Raw genomic sequence first — 14,350 nt, 5'->3', positions numbered from 1 at the left:
GTAACAACTATGTTTTTTGCTCAAACATGAGAATTCAAGAATAGTCCAGAAGGAAGACAGGCAGTCCTGAAGAAAGAAGTATGAAATAAAAAAGTTTACCAACCTGAAGATCCTGCATGTTCAGACATGTTCCTTTCATCATCTTCAGTGCAGCTTCCTCCTGAGAAGAAACACTTCTCATGATGTTGTTTCATTTGGACAACTGGGCCTTGCATTTCTTTGCACTGTTTGCATTTTGCACGCATGCCTGTCTTACCCACAGGTAGAGGAACTTCATTAAAATATTCCCAAACTGGGTCTCTCTTACGGCCTGCTGCCATTATAGGTTTTCCCTTCTAGTGAGAGAATGGTATGGTAGATCTCAAATCAATGAAGGCTGCACTCAGAAAGACCTCAAGACTTCTGGAATATACTGCTCAAACAGTTTCACTTTTGTTTCTACTGCCTGTCCCCACCCTTCTCACATTTATCTCCGGACTTCTCCACCTTGTCCAGTTCTATTCCACCCCCAACAATCTTCTATTCATTGAACTTTTTGAAACTGCACTCTTTTTTAGAGAGAGGTAAGGGATTGACTCTGTGTACTCAAATCTGCAGAGGGGCAATAGGGTTGAGGTCTGTTATTTCTCATCTCTATATATTTATTTATTTATTTATTTATTTTGAAAACATTTGCTGTTAACAAGCATGTTATCTCTGGAGACACAAATCCACAGTTTGAGAACTGCAAAACTAAGCATCTCTGATGGTATGTTCTAGACTGAGCACTGAATCCCATTGGGTAGATAGAAAGATTAACCTAAATCATCTATACAGAAGCCCCTGGAACCCCATAAGATTGGGTCCCTAATCCCATGAACTGTTGAAACTCATTTACCAAACTTTTCTTAAACATTACATGAATATATTGTCTCATACTAGAGAATTTATAATCCCTATTCCATGTTGAGATATCTTTGAGCTATAATGTATCTTAATTAAAACTATGTTTAGATAGGTTTTTTCCCCTCAAAAAGCATTTTATCAAAAACTTTGTTTAAAAAAATTATTTATTTTAAATCATTGATTTTTGTCTACCCTATTTTGCTGTTAATTCATACAGCTGAAATAGCAGAGGAAAGAGATAATGACCAGGAAAACATCTTATTCTGGAAGTATTTTGGAATATTTCCTGTTTGCAGTAGAAAGCCCCCTTCAGATATTGATTGTTCAAGATATAAATTGGATATGATATAGAGGATAGTTGGGTAAAGATTTTGCATGTTTTAAAATACCAAACTCAGTCGAAAAGGAAAGCTGTCATTGCCTATTCCTATGTTGCTTACGGATCACACCAGTGTTCCAACTAGTATCTTGATGCTAACAATGGCTAGTACTGGATACTTCAAAGGAAGTGCAAAAAAGACAGCTGTGTAAGCAGTTATAGGATAACTTGCTTCCTGGGGAAATTTAATCGTAACCCCAAATAGAGGTTGTCTTAAGCCCTAAAAGATGAGGGTTCATTGAAAACTTTTAATATGTAGTATTACAATTCTTAATTTATTACCTATATAAGTGGCTAATCTTTTTGAATATTGCTACCACAAGAGATACATTGAGGCTTGGAGTTCCACAGGCTAATTGTAGGAAGAGTATTTCCTTTTATCAGTTTTGCATTTCCCTTTTTTCAATTTAATTGAATGTCCATTTGATCTTGTATTATGAAACAGAGTGATTGGAAGTTCCTGATTTACCTTTATACCATTGATTATTTGTATAGTCATGTCTTTTAATTGTCTCCGTTCTAAGATAAATGAATTTTAAAACTGAAATATCTCTTCATGAGAGAGTTTTTTTTTTTTCATGCCTATAATTATTCTTGGCTCCCATCTCTGAATCCCCTCTTTCTACTATGTCCTGTTTGAGAGTAGGTGACCAGAAATAGTTTTCCAGGTGAGGGCACACCATTCCATTTTATATAATGGCATAATATTTTTATATTCTCCCGCCATTATGCATCAATTTTTTTTAACCCTGTTGCACATTGAGCAGAGATCTTCAGTGTTGTCCGCATTGATGATCGGGGCTTTTTTATGAGCTCAGGCTGAATTTAAAACTCAGTAAAATATGAATAGTTCAAATTATATCCCATGTGAATTACTTTGCATTTATCTGTTACGTTTAATGGTTCCTTAAATAATTTGGATTAAGCACAAAGTTCCCTTTTGCTTTTGCTTTAGATCATATTGTACATATAGCCAGACAAATCTTCATTAAAGTGAAGTTAAGGTTGTAGGCACACACCAGTGGGTTGCATGCATATTACCTTTTAAAAACTTTTTTTTAAAAACCCTCCCAAACTTGAAAAACCTCAAGTATTGAAAGATCAAGGTTGCACTTCTTAAACAAGGTGCCTGAACTATTTTCTCTGTCCCTGTACAGATGCAAGCCTACCATTTTCTCTATTTAAATACAGAGTATTAGAAACATTAACCGCAGAACATTAGTTGTAGAATTTTTCATGTGTACAAATCTCCAGTAGCAAACCTTGTCCCTTTACTGACTGCTGCTCTTTTACAAGTACTCTAACAGCATAATCTGCACATACGACGTTTACATATGGGCATAATGACTAATGTCACTTGGAGAATTGGCTGCCACAGAGTTGTAGAGCTGAATACATCCTATGAAGAACTGAGTCCCCTCAGCACTTTGAAAGATCAAGCTTTTAATGAAAAGCAGGAATGATTTATTGTTTCCATATGCTGTTTGTCTAATCGTGAATTGGTAAAGCTGTGTGTGTACCGTGTGACTAAAGAAGACCATAAAATGGCACTCTGACAACGATTATAAAGTACTGTAATTTTGGTGGCCACTATTATTGTTGGATAAATTAGCATGTATTCTAGGCTTTTCTGAGAACACTGCTCTGAGAGATAGAGTTACGGTAGTTTGGGGACTTTGAAAGTTCAACCTTAACTTTTGTTTTTCTTTGGTTTCTGATGTTTTTAAAGGGTAATATGCACTCAAACTACTGATATTTGCCTGCAACTAGAACTTGGCCTTAACATTTTTATCCTTACTTTCTTTTAAAATGGTCCTAAAGTCTGCTGAAGACTTCAGTTCCTGCACACCCTAGGGTGTGGTCAATCCAGCAGACCTTAGAAGGTTTGGGGGGAAATGCCGCTTTGGTCTGCTGGCCACAAAGACTCCTGCTAACTACAGTGTCAATCCACCGTCTTGTGGAGGTGAGTTCTGTTGCTGCAGACCTCGTATGCGGCTCTCAAAGGCTTTGAGTTAGCAAAATGGGGGGAACTGGGGAGGAGAAACTCCCTACCTCTGTTTATGCTCCATGCCCTTTGGCAGGAGTTGTGAGGAGTGAAGAATGTCTTCCTCGCTATATTACTGCCTCCAGCTGCTTCCTGGGCCACCTGCTGGAGCTGATTTTTTTTCTCCTGTAGTCTCCTCTGTTATGAAACTGCCCCCTGGCCTCCTGTGAACTGTCGGAAGTTCATCAGAGCCTCCAACCCTCATTAGTTTTTGATAGTTCCCTCTTCAGCACCCAGTTGACTTCTGAACCCGTGATGGTCCAAAATAGGTTTGTCTGCTGTGAACTGCTAGCTGACAAAAATGGGGTGAATGAGCCTAACTTCCATAACCCAGCAATACAAAACATGCTAGTCTTGGACCTCTCCCCTATGAGCAATGGTCCAAAAAGGAATTTGGGTCCATAGTTCACCCCAACATCTAGACTGAGGGTGGGCAATCAATAAGCTTATGCCTATGAGAGGGCAGACAAGAACTTAAGGCTCACCCTGGGTTCTTTCCTTCTGCAGATCTCGAGCAGTATACAGAAAAGTGGAGGGAATGTTCCCTCTCCTGCACAGATCTCCTAAGATCTGTATGAATAGGGCTTCCTTCCAAAAAGCCTTAGGAGGTCTGCAGGAAGCAAGGGCCTGGCCCATCCAGAAATTTGTGGCCCTGATAAGTTAAATTCTCTAGGGCCACACCCTCTCCCATTTCACTTTATTTACGCAGACATTTTGGGGAGGCTGAACTACTGGTCCTGGTACAGTTGTGCTTTTCCCCACCCCAAGCCCCTGTCAGCCTTGGCAATGTGCAAGAATAGGTGTTTAGGGAGGACATGGTGGTATTTTCCTCCCTTCTTTCGAGATCTCCCAAACCTTTAGAATGGAACCAATCTTACCATAACAAGCCATTTCCACCAGTCAGGTTGCACGTTGAGCTCAATTTCTGCCATGGAAAGGGCATTAAATCCTTTTGTTTATTCATTTTAATGGAAGTTTATATCTCCAGCATCTTTTGACACCCTCTGGCAAGATCATCGGAGAATTGTTGCCTGATGACAAAATTAAATCAAATGTTAAGTCTTTTGGTCTTGGGTGCTAGATCTCAGTTGGGGATATTACTTTGTATCTCTCCCTTTTTGTGTGGTGGAGGGTTGTTTTTTTTTTTTTTTTAAAGAAAATAGTTAAAATTTAATTTGGAACTATATTTGGCAGCTCTAATTTGATCATAGTTTAGGAACTCCTAGTTGCCTTCAAATTTTGCAATAAAATTCTTCTTCATCTCTAAACCTTATTTTGAGGCAAATATATTTGTGTAGCTTTGAAAAAGGAAAGGGCAAAGTTCTGACTTAAAGTTGTCCACTGAGTTTCAATTTTAATTAGGGAGTGGCTAGTACTTCTCTGCAAAAACTGAAGTGGATAATAAATGGTTACATTTTAGGCATATAGGGAGTTGTGCATCTCATTCTCTGTACTGAAAATTTACCCTTGATGGCTTTGTTACCGATCTTAATGTTGAGCCTATGAAATTATTTTGAAAGGGTTTTCCTTGTAATTGTATGGAGTGGTACAAAACTGTACATTTTGCCCAACCTCTCATAGATTTAAGGAAGGTAGATTCTTAAATAGAATACAAATATTTTGTTAAGTTCAAAGTAATAACTCAGTTTCCCCAGGAAGATGGCCAGGTATTATATACTGTAACTGCTCTGGAGAGAGCCATTATAGCTTCTAGACATTATTTTCAAAGAGTGTGTGTGTATATATATATATATATATATATATATATATATATATATATATATATATATATATATATATTTGACCGTCTGAAGATTTGATATTACCACAGATGTTGCAGGTAATCACATATGCTTAGAGATCAAATAACTGATCATTAGGGCTGTCTATTAATCGCAGTTAACTCACGCGATTAACTCAAAAAAATTAATTGTGATTAATCGCACTGTTAAACAATAGAATAGCAATAGAAATTTACTTTGGGATGTTTTTCTACCTTTTCAAATATATCTATTTCAGTTACAACACAGAATGCAAACTGTACAGTGCTCACTTTATATTATTTTTGATTGCATATATTTGCACTGTAAAAACAATAAACAAAAGAAATAGTGTTTTTCAATTCATCTCATACCAGTACTGTAGTGCAATCTCTTTATCATGAAAGCGCAACTTACAAATGTAGATTTTGTTTGTTACATAGCTGCACTCAAAAACAAAACAATGTAAAACTTTAGAGCCTGCAAGTCCATTGAGTCCTACTTCTTGTTCAGCCAATCGCTAAGGTTTGTTTACATTTACAGAAGATAATGCTGTCCACTTCTCAATTACAATGTCACCTGAAAGTTAGAACAGATGTTCGCATGGCACTTTTGTAGCTGATTTTGCAAGATATTTAAGTACCAGATGCTCTAAAGATTCATATGCCTCTTCATGCTTCAGCCATCATTCCAGAGTACATTCTTCCATGCTGATGATGCTCATTAAAACAATAATGCATTAATTTAAATTTGTGACTGAACTCTTTGGGGGAGAACTGTATGTTTCCTGCTCTGTTTTACCCACATTCTGCCATATATTTCATATTATAGCGGTCTCGGATGATGACCCAGCACATATTGTTTGTTTTAAGAACACTGTCACTGCAAATTTGACAAAATGTAAAGAAGATACCAATGTGAAATTTCTAAAGATGGCTACAGCATTTCACCCAAGATTTAAGAGTCAGAAGTGCCTTCAAAAATATGAGAGGGATGAAGTGTGGAGCATGCTTTCAGAAATCTTAAAAGAGCAACACTCTGATGCGGAAACTACAGAACCCAAATCACCAAAAGAGAAAATTAGCCTTCTTCTGGTGGCATCTGACACCGATAATGAAAATGAACATGCGTCGGTCTGCACTGCTTTGGATCGTTGTCAAGCAGAACCCATCATCAGCGTGGACGCATGTCCTCTGGAATGGTTGTTGAAGCGTTAAGGGACATATAAATCTTTAGTGCATCTGGCATTTAAATATCTTGTGACGCCAGCTGCAACAGTGCCATGCAAACGCCTGTTCTCACTTTCAGGTGACATTGTAAACAAGAAGCAGACAGCATTATCTTCTGCAAATGTAAACAAACGTTTGTCTGAGCGATTGGCTGAACAGTAGTACTGATTCGACTTGCAGGCTCTAAAGTTTTACATTGTTTTATTTTTGAATGCAGGTTTTTTTTGTACATAATTCTACATTTGTAAGTTCAACTTTCATGATAGAGATTGCACTACAGTACTTGTATTAGATTAATTGAAAAATACTATTTCTTTTGTGTTTTACAGTGTAAATATTTGTAATAAAAATAAACAAAGTGAGCACTGTACACCATGTATTCTGTGTTGTAATTGAAATCAATATATTTGAAAATGTAGGAAACATCCAAAAATATTTAAATAAATAGTATTCTGTTTAACAGCGCAATTAATAGTGATTAATTTTTTTTAATCACTTGACAGCCCTACTTATGATTGTTTGTTTGGTTTTTTTTTAAATGCCCCCTTGAGAGAAGGTGAGCTCTTGCATAAGGAATCCTGATAACTCTCTGAAGGACTGAGGTTGGATTTTCAAAAGTGCTCAACATTGTCCTAACTTCCCCATTGATGTAAGTGGGAATAGTTTTATAATCACAGTTTTACCTGGAACATGGAGCAGCTAGTGTGTGACTTTTGGATTCTAGACATGGGCCCATATGATACCACAAAATACAGATATGTATTTGAACACATCCCAGAGTTTAGGGAAGGAGGTTGGACTACCTGTAGTCAGTACCACCCTCTTTTGAAATTGAGTGAGGTGTTCAAAGGTTGGAAACAAGTTCATTCAGTTCAGGTTTAATCAATTTTTGCCTTAATTTATAAATTTTCAGACAGTCATTATCACTTACAGTTTCTGATCATATATTTGACAGATAATAAACAGATAACACAGAACAGGTAGGGGTTCCAGTTACTCAGTTCTGGAGTACTGGGAAGCTCTCCACACTGCATGATGGTCATCTCAGTCTCTGGTCCAGTGTCCTCTGACTTGGGCCCTGTTCACTTGGTTTCTTGTACCTTCCCACATTACATATTAATTAGCTTTCTTCCAGTAAACCTATAACCTGTGCAATATGCGTGCCCAAGGTTCAATTTACATAGCATTTGCTATCCACGCTATTTTCATATAATCATGTCTTTGTCACCTTACTCCTGTTTTTCCTTTTTGGAGTTACGTTTTGTGTATTTTATTATACTGATTAGCTTCCTCTTATCTAAGTCTGCCAACACAATTCAGTCCATGAACAAAAACATCACTATTGTCCCGTCAGTAATTTTGCTTGTGCATTTTAAGGTGTTTTATTCAGTTTCAGGGCCTTGGTATTCAGTTGTTCTCAACAGGGTTCTCTAAGCTTTAAAACCATAGAATGTTCCATTGTATAAAATCGTTAAATATGTAAATAAAAAATCCTGAAACTTCACCAAAAAAGCAACTTCTGACCTCTTTCCCTATGTCCTTTACTATATAATCAGTTCTATGCTCTGATGAAGTTCCACAGTGGCTCTGACAATTCCAGTATCATATAGGCTGTGAATTTGCTTGGGGGAGGTGTGAAGGAAGGTAAATTTTAAAAGTGGTTGTACTCCAGGCATTTGCAATGTAGGAAACATCTCTTTTAAGGTTGTAACTCAGCTCTAATGTGTGTTAACCAAAGAACTTTAAGGTAGAAAGACTCTGGTTCTTTGATTACTAATTACAATATTTTTAATTTGTGTTTTCTATAAATTAATCACTGAACAGTGTATGCATTTTGAAGATTACAGTAATATTGCATATTCATCTCTTTATGATTGGAAATTTGTTGTTTTCACCTTAACTCTGTCATGTTTTTACTTGCAGTGTAACATGTCATAGACCTGGCTATAAATCTTAAATTTATTTAAAAAAAAACCAACACACCATGTACACAATCTGGATGGCATAGGTCAAAGGTTTTTATTCTTATTTTAAATGTAGTTACAAAAATCAAATTGTCTGTCTGATTTCTCTAATTGACATTTCATTTATATTGTTCAGTGGGGGTGTAATAGTATTCACCAAATACAAATGAGCTTAAGAATTTGGGCTTTTTCCATTTGTAAGTGCTATCAGATAACTAAATCTGGCTGTTAAAAACTGATTAGTTCCCCTTGTGGATGTTAACCAGCCTGTTGTAATAGTCCCAAATCTTGGATCCCACATGCTCTTAAGTTGGCTGGGTCTTGACTAGGGATGTAAAATATTAAACGGTTAACCCGATAAGCATTAGTCTTACCGTTAACCCACCCTAACCCTGGGCCCTCTCCCTTTAATCAGTTAACTGATATAATTTTAATAATTTAAACAGTTAACTTTTTAAAATGATATTTACATCCCTAGTCTTGACTGAATCCAGTCACGTTCTCAAGCTCTGGGTTTCCTAGCATGCTCTTGGGTTGCAGATTTAGCAACCCTTTCTAAGATATGGGACTCTGGAGTCCAAATGCCTAAATTCTGAAACCAGTGCTAGTTCTCTGTATGCCTCCCCAGTTTGTTACATGCTCCCAGGGTTCCACAGATACAGTGGACCTTTTGGATTACTGTCTCACCTTTTGGAGACTGTGTGACAGTTAAAGCAAGTAATGCAGACTTTATAAAGGAATTTCTAAGCCAATCACACACTTTACTCACAAAGCATAGGAGAGAGGCACATCTATGAGAAGAAAACCAAAACCTATACACAGAGCCCTTTGAGTTTGCTCAAGCCTTCCAGGGTCCCTACACTCTTCTCTGCTTTTTCTCCGTCTTGCTGCCTTGTACTGGTCTTTTTTTTTTCTTAAAATGGCTAGTTTGAAAATTGAGAGCGCCTCCTTTGTATAAAGTTCCAAATGTCAAAGTCTTCCCCCTCTCCCCCTCCCCAGTTTCAAGTCCTGTCAGATGACACATTGCTTAGTTACAGCTCCACCTGGGATAACTGGTGGTTCTGGGGTGCACTGTCCTAGGGAGTGTCCATTTGAATGGAATGCCCTCCAGGTTAATGACTCTTGATTGCTCTCCATTGTTAGCCCTCTGCTGACACCTCATGGAATCCCAGTTCAATATGGAGGTTAAAAGGCAACAGTGAAGGTACAGTTCAGTTTACCGTCAAAATGGCATTCATCAAGCAAAATGGGGTTTGTAGTTTCATGTATCAGACTGTCATACTGGCATTTAGGTAACACTTGCCCTGGGAAATAGTTTAACTAACTGCTGCTGGGGTGAGAGGGAGAACCTGTGCTTTTGTGAACCTCACAGAAAAGGTGAATGAGTCAAGAAGTGCATTTTTAAAAGGCATATATACAATGTTAGTCTCTGGAACTCATTCCTTCTCTGAAAACTTCTAATTTGTCAAAATCATTTCCTTATTTTAAAAAAAAAACACCACCATTTTCTGTGTCTTCACGTGGGGCTTGCAGTGGATCACTGATAGGTTTGGTCTATGTAGTTGTACTTTCCATATGCTTTCTGATAAGTTTATCATTTTATATTATATATTTAAATAAGTGTATTAGAAGTGACCTACAGAGAGGGGAAAACTGATTTTGTTACATCCTTTTCCTTTTTATGATGTATAAAGAAGTGCCTCCCCCCCATTTTTTGTGTGGGGGGCAGAAATCTTGTTTATATTTCAGCTTAGAAATATCAAGAACCTTATGTGTCTAGTCTTCCTGGGTTTACCAAAAGATGTGTGGTGGCCTTTTTCAAGTCTTAATTGAAGATGTGGAGTGGGTAGACACCCTTAACAAAAACACATTTTTTTTCCTATGAGGTTTTTCTAGTTACATAGGTTAACCAATCGTTTTTAAACTCTCCAAATAAAAAATTGTATCCTCAGGAGATCAAGTTTTGTTTCTTCAGTGCTTGCTATCTCATCCTACTAGTTTTGCTGCTGCCTGTAGTCTTCAAATGTAGACATAATCTGAACTTCTGGTGTGCGGGGAAGAAAGGTGAAAAAGAACAATCAATGTGATTTTGTTTTTGGCTAGGAGACCTTTAAGGCCATCTGTATACGTTATAAAGAATTTTTTTTTTTTTTGAAAGGTGCAAGTCCTCTTTTGTTCTCTGTGGGTCACCCTGAAATTAAAATTATAATAGCCTCCAGTTTTACTATGTAAGGCATTTTTGGCTTTATAAACCACTTCTTTAAAATTAGTAGGTTTCAAAAGTATGCACAGGAGATACAGAAGTAACAAATTTATAATGGAACTAAGAGTATGTAAAAATACCCACATACCGAGTAAGTAAACTTAAGGTATGGAAGCTATCCACTAGACTGTCTTACTTAGCACTAGTCTAAAAATTAAAATGTTCTTTTTAAAGAAAAGCCTTGGTATAATTTTGTTGAATATGGAAAGTACAAAGTAAAACTGTAATCAGTAAAATACTTTAAAACTGCAGGTGATTAGCTAATTTTTCTATTCTCAATCATTTGGGTTTTGATGATTATGAATTCTAATTATTATAGCTTGCACTTAAATCGTAACTTTAGACTGTAATTTAGATTTTGGTGTTAAAAATTGATTTTAAAAATCTACCCTCAAAATATGGTTGTACAGTATAAGGAGAATGCTAAAATTCCATACTAGATGGTCTATTGACAATTTGAAAAATGTCTTTCTGAGAAATGAGGGTGGGGGTGAAAAAAGTTGTTTAATATCTGACTTATATTTTGTTTTTCTTTAAAAGGACTTATGATTTCACCAAAGCCAGTCACTGCACTGGAATTTTATTTTAACAAGTCTGACTCCCAGTCATATGCAGAATACGTTTCTACACTTAAACAATTTCTAAAGTGTAAGTAGAATGTTTTTTTACATTACAGTGTTTGGACAGGCTGTAGCTATAAATACATTCAGTTGATTTCCTTTAGAGGACATGATCTGTAGAATTTAACATTTATTAACTATATCAGTGGTCTCCAAACTCTGGGATGCACCCCTGTAGGGGTGTGTGGAGAAATGTTTGGGGGTGGGGAGGTAGGAAGGCAGGGCCCCCCAGCTGTGCTGGGTCCCCAGCTTTGCTCCCAGGCACCAACCACAGTTCCAGCTGCGGCTCCCGGGCAGTGTGGACAGGTTCCATTATGGGTAAGAGGGGAGTGACAGAAAAAACTTGGGGACCACTGCTCTAAATTGTATACTGATTTGTTACGGTGTTCGATAGATTTGCTAATGTACTATGGCCATTCTGAACAGAAAGACTTCTACAGATCAGTAAAAGTTATATATTCTGCTTTTCATTCCTTAAATAAATACAACAAGATCCAGAGTTAAATGTTTGGTCAAAGTTTACCATGATTTACAGCTGTGCAGCCTTCACTGATGTCAGTAGGTAGTGTGCTTGGATAGCTGAGGAAGGAATTGGGTCCTCCTGCCACAAGCCTAGTTAAGAGTGACATTAAATTGGTTAAAGAAATAAACTTGCATGCAAACAATATGATAGTATTATTTACTTTTTATATATAATGTCATATTAGTGCATGGTATTTTACAGGTTTATAAAACATGACAAAAGAGATTACAATTGAAGTTAGTATGTGGGAAAAGATTATATTAGACAAAGGGTAGATAAATGAATAGCAAAGTTATTTGTGTAATATGTTTTCTGTTTTTATGTTACTTAGAAAAACTAAGATAAAATAATGTTATTAAGGTTTCTAAGTCAAGCACTCAAAAGTTAGGAAGTGTCAGAATTAAAGTTGTTTGTACAATCTTAATTTGGCCCCTTTGTGCATAGGTACCATGATACAATCTTTAATTACATGATCATGTGCTAATTTTTCCACAGGACTCCTCATACAGTGCACAGAATGGAAGGTGCTCAATTAATAAGGCTATTCAATATTGTGTGTTCTCCCTGTTTTTCAATGTGTAGCCCATGCCTTATTTACTGCACACTAGTCAAACCTTGTTCTGAAGACTGAATTATTATTCAGGGCTTCTCCAGGAGCTCACTGCTATAGTATGATTGTTTCTCAAACATTAATGAATTTGTTTTCACATGACTCCTGTGGGATGAGAGGATATTATTATTCCCATTGTACAGATGGGGAATGCAGGTGCAGAGAGATTGAAATTAAAAGTATCTATTAGTTTTGAGTGTCCAATCTGAGAAACCTAGAACCTGATTTTTCAGAGTACTTAGCTTTATATGTCACTCCATGTATTCAAGCACAGCTTCCGCTGATGTCAGTTGGAGATGAGAGTGCTCAGGACTTCCACAAATCAAACCCCAACATCTCATTACCCAGAAAATGAGGAATACAATGAGTGACCACCTTTTAAAAAGTTTGGTTTAAGCCACTTGTATAGCATCCCATAGGAATTCCTGTGACAGAGACAAGGATAGGATCCAGTTCTCCAGGGCAGCATTTACCAGGACACAATGCTTTCCCTTTCCCCAGTCCCTTGCCAGATTCATTAACTACCTTCCAACTTCTGCAATAAATGAAGCAGGCGTCCTACACATAAGTCTCCTTTACTATACAGCCTTAATTCATCCCCAAAGCAGATCCATCCTGTGCATTGAATCAGGCAGGGGTCCCTGCTAACCTGTCTTTGTCCCAAGTCTTTCTTCCCAACCCCTGGCTCCTTGTCCCAGTCCCATTCTTCTTTCCCAGCCAATTCCAGAACACCACTCTCCTAATTCCTGTCTCCTCATTTGATCTGTCACTCTCCCCAACTCAGACCTCCAGTTGCCCCGACCCACATTTCCCTGTTCTCAGTGGCTCCTAGTGCTGTTCTCCCTTCATGGATGCCTCATCCAATCTCTGTGTCCTCTGTCTCTCCCTCCCCCTCCCTCCAGTTCCTTGTCCCATTCTCTTTGCTCAGTCAATGCCAATTTTCCTCCCTGCATCCTGGACCCTTGTGCAATCTGTCTTCACATGCTCCTCCCTACCCTATTGGTTCTCAGTCCCAGTCTCCGCCTCAGATTCTCACCAGGCTTTGCCACTCCACCTCTAATTCGATTTAGATTATGCTCGTGTTCTCATTCAAGGTCAGTGCCTGTGTGAGTTTGTTCTGAAGGAACCAGTTTTTCCAAGATCATTTACATATCCAGCTATTTTGTTACCCCCATCAAAGACTACAAAGTATTTTGTGGTAAGAGATTTTCAGAGGCAAATGTCTTTCTGGGCTTCTACCTCTTGGATGGTGGAATCTGTCTGTGCAGTGGATGTCTTGTACAAAGCGTCTGTTTTTTGTAGTCTTTTTACTGAAGACATCCCACTTCACTGATAGTGGTGCAATCCCCCAGAGATAGTATAGTGACAGTATGGGAATCGATTTGAAAGTCCCAGGGATTATCCTACAGGATTAATGGAGTTCAATATCTACGTTGTGTGCCTGGCTTGAACATCTCCATACTGGGGCACTGTACTCTGCAGTTGAGTAACACAAGGCCAGACTGGCTGGTCAGAGTGTTTTGGGGTCAGCTGGCCAGTTTCTGGAGTACACAATTCCTGGAGTTCACTTTTTTCCCCAGCTTTTTGATCTGTTCTTTGAATGTCAGCATTTGATCTAATGTGACCCCGACGTACACTGGATGTTCATAGTATTCCAGTATCCTTGGATGGTGCAATCATTGAGCACTAAACAAAGTGAATTTTCAAGGGAGAATTGGTGGAAGAAATTGAAGTTGTATGGTACACAAGGAGATTATGCTTGCTTGGGGGCTGTGTAGGAGAGAGTTAAAAGATCTTTGTAAGAGGAGGTCATATGGGAGCATCAAGGTTTGCTGAGTTGAAATAACGTAGTAGAAGTATTGGAAAACACTTTTAATCTTGTGGTTAACATGTAGATAATTTATGATTCAAACAGTTTTAATTTCAGTTTCATGTTCTGTTTAACTCTATATAATGAGACCCCTCTGGCTAGTAGAGGTACATATCTTTTATTTTGTTTAGTGACTATTCTTATTAGCATGAATAAGCAGCCTATCTTGTAAAGTTATGGAAACTTAAACTTTTTCACCATTT

At 37.7% G+C, this 14,350-nt stretch overlaps 1 protein-coding gene across 2 annotated transcripts in view; it reads left to right on the top strand.

Annotated features, from left to right (window-relative positions):
- Positions 1-14,350, top strand: part of ATP1B3 (ATPase Na+/K+ transporting subunit beta 3) — a 54,163-nt gene that overhangs the window by 18,960 nt on the left and 20,853 nt on the right. For both annotated transcript variants that reach the window (XM_073359802.1, XM_073359801.1), the window contains one exon: positions 11,065-11,172. In XM_073359802.1, the coding sequence (XP_073215903.1) occupies positions 11,065-11,172 (108 nt within the window). The remainder of the gene's footprint in view (positions 1-11,064; positions 11,173-14,350) is intronic.

The sequence above is a fragment of the Lepidochelys kempii genome, chromosome 9 (genome assembly GCF_965140265.1).
Source record: "Lepidochelys kempii isolate rLepKem1 chromosome 9, rLepKem1.hap2, whole genome shotgun sequence".
In the NCBI taxonomy this organism is placed as follows: domain Eukaryota; kingdom Metazoa; phylum Chordata; order Testudines; family Cheloniidae; genus Lepidochelys; species Lepidochelys kempii.
This window is presented reverse-complemented; position numbering and strand designations above follow the sequence as displayed.